The 9,451-nt window shown below is 43.7% G+C and overlaps 1 protein-coding gene across 2 annotated transcripts in view; it reads left to right on the forward strand.

Moving 5' to 3' along the window:
• The window catches only part of BIVM (basic, immunoglobulin-like variable motif containing), a 54,984-nt gene extending 49,064 nt beyond the window's left edge, over positions 1-5,920 (forward strand). For both annotated transcript variants that reach the window (XM_074378512.1, XM_074378501.1), the window contains 3 exons: positions 2,375-2,575; positions 3,493-3,577; positions 5,254-5,920. In XM_074378512.1, coding sequence (XP_074234613.1) covers positions 2,375-2,575; positions 3,493-3,577; positions 5,254-5,829 — 862 coding nt within the window. In that variant the 3' untranslated portion in view covers positions 5,830-5,920. The remainder of the gene's footprint in view (positions 1-2,374; positions 2,576-3,492; positions 3,578-5,253) is intronic.
• Positions 5,921-9,451: the final 3,531 nt, after the last annotated feature.

A 9,451-nucleotide genomic window follows, 5' to 3' on the forward strand; every position in this document is an offset into this window, starting at 1 on the left:
TAACACTGCTCTGAGTGACTTTATAGCCATATCTTTGAGTTCTTACCTGAGTATTATTTTAGGATAAGTGAAAGTTGCATCTAACTTTATGATTTGGTGTCCTGGTTATTAAATTTTTTTTCATGTTTCTTGACAGTTTGCAGTTCTGATCTAGCGCATGCCTGTTTATGCCATTTTCTTTTTTCCTCAACAGTTTTTGGTGGCTCGTTGCTGTTTGAGTGGTTACCTCTTTAATCAGCTTTGGCGGTTTCTGCCCCAGCCTCCCGGGCTCTGCAGGGTTGGGATGGTGCAGTTAACGAGCAGGAAGACGGAGGAAGAGCAGTGAAGCCCCGAGTGTGGCCTGCTGTCTTCTCACCAGGCCCGGCCAGTCCCTCCCCCGTAAAGCAGAGCTGCTCCGGGTCTGCGGCCTCAGTGCAGCCCGGCTGTGTTTGGTTTGGCCCACACAGTGTGCTCTTTTTTAATTTTGAATTGGCTACCCACACAGTTGGGGCAGGTTTCACAGAAAATTTTGGATTTTCTTGGGAGGAAATTAAAAAGCTGAAGATACTGAGTCCAAAATTCCAAAAAGCCCAAAAACAGAACAGCAATTCCTCCCCACTGGCTTGGTCAGGGCACAGATTCTTCAGTTTTGCTACAGTTGCTGCCACTCTTCGTTGTGTGTCCATACACCCCCACTCCGCCACCCCCACCCCCCCGCCCCAGCTGGTTGTCAGATGCCCTCTTTCCTTTTTATGTCAAGTGTCTGGGCCTCTTGCTTTACGGAGGGGTGAGCTTTTTCGTTTGAGGAGCTGACAGTGTAGTGTGCTGATATTCCAGGCTGGCAGTTATGATGACTATTTCAATGAAGGAAATTCAAAAGAGAGTAGGGGAGAATTATAGGTGTTCTCCCAGTGCACTCTGAGCAATATTGTAAAACTGGTGAAGGTAGATCTTTTTTTTCCCCTTTTGCATTTTGATCCTGCACGAAGACTGCAGTTAGTCTGTTCTAACACTAGATGGCGCTCCTGCACTGGGGAGATGGCACACTGGCTGAGAGCAGGTCTGTGAGTCAGTTCTTAAGTCTAATTAAGTATGAAGCGGTGAAATGTAGTTTTTTTTAAAGGTTCTGTGAATGCATAGATTGGTGAGGGTTGTATTTATGTTTTTAACTCTTATGCCATTCTTGTTTCCAAGTTGTTTAGGTTTTTCTGGTTATCTGTTGCCACACCACAAACTACCTTATACCTCAGTGACTTCAGACAGCCCCCGTTACAGATTGTGCTCAGGACTCCACAGTTTGATCAGACTGTGTGGGGATGTCTCGCCTGGTTCCATCGCTGTCGGGGGCATCGCAGCTGGGCTGGGGGGGCCACTTGAGATGGCTCACACGTGGCTGGCAAGTGGTGCTGTCAGCTGGAGCTCAGCCCGCGCTTTGCCCCGGGGGCCTTGGACTTGGACCCTCTCCATCTGGTCCTCTTCACCAGCTGGAGCTTCCTCACAGCATGTCGGCTGCTTCCAGGGCTAATATTCTAAGAAACAGGAAGTGGAAACTGCAGTCTCTGAAGGCCTGGCACAGTGTCACTTCCTCAGCCAAAAGCCCAGCCAGCTCAAGGGGAGGGGACACTTCTTGTTGGAAGGAGGGTCTGAGAATAGGGGACTATCTTTAACCCACTGTAGTGATTTGTGCCCACAGTGGAAAAATTGAAAAATGAATAAAACATGAAAACGATGCAGTTGTCTCCTCACTTAGATTGCCTAGCACACGGTAAAATAATAGGCGTCCGTACTTTTATTATTTTAAATGTCCCTATTTACTTTTCCTCTCTTTCTCCACATATATGCATTTTCTCCAATATTGGGATCATACTTGTTGTGGAGTTCTGTTTCACAGTTTAAAATTCTAACACCTTTTTAGCATTTTTATTTTATTAAATATTCTGGGTCCCTTATTGTAGTTGACTCAAGGTACATTACTTCATTTGACCACTGGGAAAGAGACCCAGGGGAGCTGTGACTTCTTTGAGAGTGTGGGTTCTGGAGGGAGAGCGTACCAATCCCAGCTGTGAAATCTTGAGCGAGTGACTTCTGCTTGAGTTCAGTTTCCTTGTCTGTGACATGAGGACGGTGGTAGGAGGTGCTCGTGTGATGATGGGGCGTGTAGAACAGGTAACACAGTGTCACACCCAGAGTAAGCTTCCAGTCCGTGTTTGCCATCCTTACAGATTGTATTAATAACACAAAAAAAGATAACATTGTTATTCTGTAAGTCACAGACTTCGTTTTGGAGTTGGGACTTGAGTTTACATCTCTGAACCTTAAACGTAAGTCTTTATCTGCAGTGCATCTACTGTAAGGTCTCCCTGTTTCATGAAGACTTGTCTCCTTTGCCTTCTAGAGAGTGGTGGCATGAAGCGCAAAAAAACAAGAAGATAAGACCTAATCCTTACGACACCAAAGTGAAAAAAAAGCTGCGCAAGTTGCAGCTCACACCTGGCTTTCCTAACCCAGCTGTTGCGGACGCTTACCTCAGACCCGTGGTCGATGACTCCAAGGGCTCGTTTCTGTGGGGGAAGCCCGATCTTGACAAGATTAGAGAATATCCTTTCACTTAGTAAAACATGAGGAACATTGAGTCAAATGCGTGTTTCGATTTAAAACTCATGGAGCATGAACTTGGATCAGTTTTTCCTTAATATTCCATTTTCTGAGATGCTCCTTTCAGTTCCTTTTTTCCCTCTCCTTAATTTTTTTCTTTTGTGGTAAAATACCCGTAACATAAAATTTACCGTCTTAACCATTTTAAGGGTACTGTTCAGTGGTTATTAAATACGTTCACACTTTTGTGTAACCATCGCCACCATCCATTCTCATACCTCCTTTCATCTTGTGAAACAGAAACTCTGTACCCATTAAACAGTAACTCCCCATTCCCCTCCCTGCAGCCCCTGCCCACCACCTTTCTGCTATCTGTCTCTATGATTTTGACTGTTGGAGTGGAGTCATACAGTATTGGTCTGTGTGTGACTGGCTTATTCCACTTGGTGTAATATCCTCAGGGTTCATCCAAGTTGTAGTCTGTGTCAGAATTTCCTTTTCAAGGCTGAATACTATTCCATTGTGTGCGGTGTCACATTCTGCTCATCCATTTATCTGTGGATGGGCGGCTTGGGTTGCTTCCATGTTATCATTATTTAGTTATTTTTATTGAGATCTTATTTGAAATAAGCAGTGAAGAGCACTAGTAGTTACAACCAGATACTGTTCACTCTGAAAGAACAGGAAATTTGATTAGTTTTGTTCTTTTTATTCTATTTATTTTTTCTATTTTTTATTTTTATTGAAAGATAGTTACAATGTATCAATTTTTGTTATTCTTTCATCATTTGAATCTTTATAAATATGAAAAGCTTTGAAGGTATGGGGAATGGAATCAAGGGTGGGTTCTTTGGACCTTTTTATTTATTACCTGTTTAAATATCTCTAAAAACATGGATAAGTCTTAACTGCCTGCATGTTTTGTCAGCGGTATTTTGGCTGGAACAGGACAAAGACAGATGAATCTCTGTTTCCAGTGTTAAAGCAACTGAATGCCCAGCAGGTAATCCTGGCAGCTCTTTGCCTAAGTTCAGGCCAGAGAGTAAACGCAGGAAGGCTGTGAGGCCAGTGGCTCTTCTATGTTAGGGCATGTGATAGACATTTTTAAATGATTGTACTTTAGATAAGAGAACAGAGGAAAACAGAAAATGGGAAAACTGGACTTTGTCTTCAATCTCCAATTTCACTCTTAGGGCTGGACTTTGATACCCTTTCATATTTTGATTTTGAAGAAAACAGTCTAATAGTGGTTTGCACACTGAGGTGTTTATGGTTAAATATTTTACCCTTTCAGGGCTATTTTCCTTTTTTAAAAGTCTAAGGGCCCAGTCCAAAGCAATCCTGATCATTAAGTCTCTCCAAGTATTAATGTTCTTTAATTCTATACGTGAATCATCCAAGGTACAAATTCAGTCATGGTGTATCGATGGGAGAGATTTCTGAGGAGAAAAGAGGCCTTCGTACGGCCCTCAGTCCCCCTGTGTAGGTGACTGCGTCTTGCTTCTCCATGAGTATGCTCCTGTGCACGCAGAAGCCTCCTCCCACCCCGAGACAGCCCACACGACGCGCGTGCAGGCACACAGCTCAGCAGAATTCAGACCACATCCTGCAAGATCTATATTTAAATTAAATCTTTTCCCACTAGGTTGGGTTAATTTTGAAAAAAAGTAAATATATAAAACTGAGGCGGACGACCTTTCCAGGAAGTTTCCTATTGTTTGTTTGATGGTTTTCTGTACTGGAAGCACTGAACGCCAGCTGACAGGGAAAACCAGTTGGCTTAGTGACTGACTGCTTCTCAGTTTCAGATAAATCTTGCTGTAACATCTTTTTCCCTTTTCATTGTAGAAGTTAATATGTTTACTTCCCCAAAATTATTAAGTGAAAAAAAATGAATTAAAATTACTTGTTGTTTGCTTCCTCTAACACAGATGTTAACATTTAGGTTTATTTTCTTTTATTTTTCCCCTCCTTCCCACATATATTTATTACCAGACATAAGTGCAATTTGATATAACCCCCCCCCCCAGTCACTGGTTAACGTTAAGGGTTTTTCTGTGCACTGCATAGCTTTCATTGTTTGAAGTGGACAGATCACATTTCATCAAAGAGATTTAACTTAATGGGTCCCGTTCACTTAGTGGACCTTGAATTCTCAGGTTTTCATATATAATGCTGTGATGAACATCAGGCTTATAACTTTTCCAACATGTAACTTTTTTTTTTTAAATAGAAGTACTAGGGATTGAACCCAAGACGTCATGCATGCTAAGCACATACTGTACCACTGAGCTATACCCTCCCCCAAATATAACTGTTTTTAAAGAACTTCTTCCTGAAAGTAGATGTGCTGAACAAAAATCAAGAATATTTCTCATGACTCCTAGTGTATAATGCTGTGAAGTTGCCTCCTAAAGGTGTTGTATGATGATGTGTCTTTTGCTCTGTGGACAGAGGACTCAGTTAACAGAAGTGGTGCAAGTCCTGTTTTAAGTGTGATCGCGAAAGTAAAATTTACTGTCAGTAATTCATTTAGGAGAGAGTGGCTTTTGAAAGAGAATGAATTAGTATCTTCTGAAAGAGTCACCCAGTGCCAGTAATCAAGGTGGAACTCTTTGATTTGCTTTAGAAAGTTTACTCACTCGTCTGATTTATCATTATTTTATTTCATTTTTTTAGACGCAGCTCCGAATCGATTCTTTCTTTAGATTAGCTCAGCAGGAGCATCAAGAGGCCAAGGGCATTAAGAGCCAGAGGCTGAACCGCGCCGTGACGTGCATACTGCGAAAAGAACGGGAGGCAGCAGCCAGTGAAATAGAAGCGTTGTCCGTCGCCTTGGAGAGGGAGGCTGAGTCCCCTGATGGGGAGAAAGGGGAGACCCTGAAGAGAAGCTCGGCAGGTGGACGGGAAGAGGCATCCAGCCCCAAAAGAAAGAGGCTGCTGGGTTCTAAATGGGACAAGCCCTGCGGGGGGTTTCTGGGGGAGGCCTACCTCTCGCAGTCATCTGATGCGTCTTCAGGTGAGGACGGGGAAGCTTTCTCTTTGATGAACGCGCCCAGGGGCACAGCAGCCGGGAAGTCGAAAGTCGGCCCTTCAGAGGTGCAGGACTCGGGGCGGCCAGCCCCTGGGACCACCAGCAGCTCCAGTGAGGACGACGGAGAGCCGGCACCGCGCGTGCTGGTCACCGCCAGGTCTGTGTTTGGGAAGAAGAGGAGGAAACGCCGAAGTACGAGAGGAAGGAAGAGGACAAGCTGAACACATGTGTGTCCTGTGGAACTGCCCACAGCCTGGCATTTCGTCATGAATTTGTTGTGAGGAAATGATAAAATTAAAAGTATTTGCACCATCTCTGCATTCGCCGTGTGGTTTTTAAAAATACGGACGCCAGACTTGACGATTATTTCTTCACATGTCACATTTTTTCTAGTGTCTTCCTCTTCATTGACTATTTCCTTGTAGTCACAGGCTCTGTCCATGTTTCTGTTATTAAAGCATTAAAAAGAGGAAAAAAGGTTTCAGTTGATTGATGCTCACTCAGCCGATAAGAAAGTCATTCTTAGTTCTCGCTCCATGTGGGCAGGTCCCCCTGACATGTACGGGCCTGCCCCCCACCACTTCCCACTTTCCCTCGGGGTCCACTCAAAAGACTAGCTGGGGAGACCTTCACTGTCACAAGTACCAGAAGAGTGTGTTTTCTGTGGTTTGAGCAAAACAAGTAGGAAGCCTACATGGGGTGTGTGGTTCCACCTGTCAGCACTGACCCTGTGTCTTGTGAGTTTTGGCTTTTAAAGTACTCAGTTGTCGCCCCCTGACTTCTGTGCAAGCGGATGTGGAGGCTCAGGGCTGCAGTGGAACCAGTGTGGGCGTGGCTTCCAGGGGTTGCTCACTGTTAGCAGACGTTTCTTCAGCCAAGCTTAGTTGTCACTGCCCCTGCTGGACCCCTTGCGGTAACAACTCCCAAAGTCCTGGGTGCTGAGAGTGAAGATCAATCCGAGGATAGTTTGACTGGTTTCTTTGAGCTCGGGTTCTGAGGCCTTGGAGGTACTCCCTTCCCGAGCCTGTGGCTTTGCTGGCCTCTTTGCTAGTTCAGCTCTACTCATTTCCTTCCCTCCGCCTTCATATAGATGCACATCTTCACTGCAGAAACCCAAATACAAACGAACACTTTCCAACAGTCCTTTAGTGACTCCGGGATGCTTTTTTAAGGTTCTCATTTATTACCTGCTCTCCAGCCCACCTTCTCAAATTCTTGGACTACAGCTGCTGCTTTCCTTCACTCGTTATTTATTCCTTCCTAATTTGAAATATGCCTTCTGCTTCAGTCTTCTCTAGCAGCTTCTGACGTCAACTTCCACATAAATACACTCATTTTTTTTAATGCTGCTTTTCTCTGGAGGCATTTAAAGCAGAAGCATTTTGGGTGGGGGGGAGGTTTTTCATGTTATTCTCATTTCTCAAAGGTGCACCATGGGGAGTTTTCTGCATATGTGTTTGTAGGTAGAATAACAGTAGTTTTGCTAAAATTTAATTTTGTTGTCTTTCGTAGGTAATTCACATTTGTTCTGCACTGCAGTAGCTGGGGTGAAGCTGCTATAGCCAAGAGATGTTCATATCCAATGGCCTGCGTTAGCCGGAACCCTGTCTCTTGCTCAGCGGTCTGGCCAGTGTGAGCTGCTAAGGCGTGTGCACCCTGAGAGATTCAGGGTCCCAGGTTCAGCATCCCCTAGGCTGCTGTGGTGCATGAACGGTCTGTACCAGGTCACCGCTGCATCTGCGTTGCAAGCTGCTGGAAGAGGAAAGAACCAAAGTGCTGGCCAAGCAGAAGGTCTTAAGTGAAGGGTGACTGGGAAAATCCCTTCTGCGCCCGTCCTGTTAAGCTGAACTGAGCATATTCCTCAGAGCATACTAGGAATACTCAGAAATGTAGTCTCTACCTGGGCTGTGTGCCCAGGAAGAAAAGAAAAATGGACATTCAGAACCACTAGTAGCTTATGCCATGAGTACAGTGTTTATAGAACAGTTTGATATTATACCCTTTTTTCCCCCCTCTTAACCTAGATATATCCTACAAGGGAAGAGACAGGTTTAGAGATGTTAACTGGCTTTACCAAATTCACTCACCTAGTAGGAAGACACTGTGACCTAAACCCAAGTCTTCTAATTCAAAATTCCGGGTGCTGCTTTACCTATAAAATAGGCTGTCTGTTTAAGACAAACAGCAGCGAAGCAAATTCATCGTTATTTAAAGCAAGTTGGGGTACCTGTAACTTATTTAGGACGGTGACCATTCACTTTTGCTATAAAATTACATTTCACCTTATTAATCTTTTCATTACCTTTGTCTACATTTGCTGTTAAGCCCATATATTGAGCTCTTTATTTCGTTTATTGTATTTTCAGTTCTGTTTGACTTGTTTTTACAGATTCCAGTTCTTTGGTGTAATTCTTGTCATCAGTTTTGTATGTCTTAATCACGGTTACTTTAAAGTCTGTGTCAAACAACGCCAGTGTCAGATCACCTGTGGACTTGTTTCTATTGTCTGTTTCTTGGTGTGACCGGTAAACTTTGAGTGAAGGCCAGACATTATGTTTAAAAAATTGTAGACGTCGTGCCTCTTCCTCTGGAGAGGATTCCAGAAGGTATTCCGGCAGGCAGCAGAGGGGAAGGTCACCTTACTTCAATTAGGACCAAACGCAATCAGGCTGGTATGCAGTCTTTTTAAGACTCCATCTCCTGGTCCCCCCCCCCCTTCCTAAAAAGTAGTTTTCCAAGGATACCAACTGACTGCCACGGTGTTTTTCTCTTTTAAGGGTTGTTCTGTTTTTAGCCACGTTCTGCTTGGAAAATTAGTGTCTTGCCCTAAACATCTTCCTGAATAGATACCGTGAGTGAAAAGTCAGTGCTGCGTGTCAGGCTTCCTTCTCTGTCCTTTCTTTCTGGGATCCTGGGCTCCAGGTCCTGGCTGCCTTTCCAGCTCAAACACTATTCTGTTGTCTCTAGTTCTGTGAGGTTGCCAGGATCTCTGCCGGCGCCCTTCTTGTGTCCTCTCTTTGGCTTCTAGCCTCTGTACAACAATGATAAACAAAAGCATGGAATTCTTGGCTGCAGCAAAAGCATGGAATTCTTAGCTGCCTTGGCAAGCTGTCTGATGCCTTCTAACAGGTGGTGTGTGTGTATATGTGTTTAAAATCTGCTTTTCTACCCAGAAGCGGGGGTCTGCTATAAGCTACTTATAGCTGGAGACAAGTCCCTATGTACTTTTTTTTTGTTAACAGTTCAGTATAACTGAAATAATCATTGTCATCATGTCGGTTTAGTTGATTGATTTGAAGATTCTGCCTCTTAAGAAATCCAGCACTGAGGTTTCTTGCTCTTTCAAATACCTCGTGGGAAGAGACAGGTGATTTTTGTTCACCAAATGATTCTTTATTCTTGTTTTAAAAAGACCCCAAAAACAGAGAATGTCCTCTGCCCAGAATTAACTGCCTGTGAATAATTATTTTCATTGTTTTGGATTTTGCAGTTTCCAGAATGTTTTCACCTACCGTATTCATCTCACAAATGTATGTTGTATGCCTTTTATACCTCTGTTTTATAAATGAGGAAGCCAGGAAACACACTAAGTAAATTCCTAAAATCACAAGCTAATTCTTGCAGGAATGACTAAAAGCAGGCTCCCAGACTGCTAATCCTGTACAATAAATTAACATGACCTCTGTTCATCATGGTATGTGTACATTGGTGGTAGACATCATGGTGTATGGAGTGTTTCTTAGAAGAGGTACCCACATTTCTTGGTTTATTTCACTTTGCAATATTGCTTGATTTCATTGCCTGCGATAACTTCTTATTCAGGCTATTTTCAGTGACCAGGGA

This window comes from Camelus bactrianus, chromosome 14 (assembly GCF_048773025.1).
Source record: "Camelus bactrianus isolate YW-2024 breed Bactrian camel chromosome 14, ASM4877302v1, whole genome shotgun sequence".
NCBI lineage: Eukaryota > Metazoa > Chordata > Mammalia > Artiodactyla > Camelidae > Camelus > Camelus bactrianus.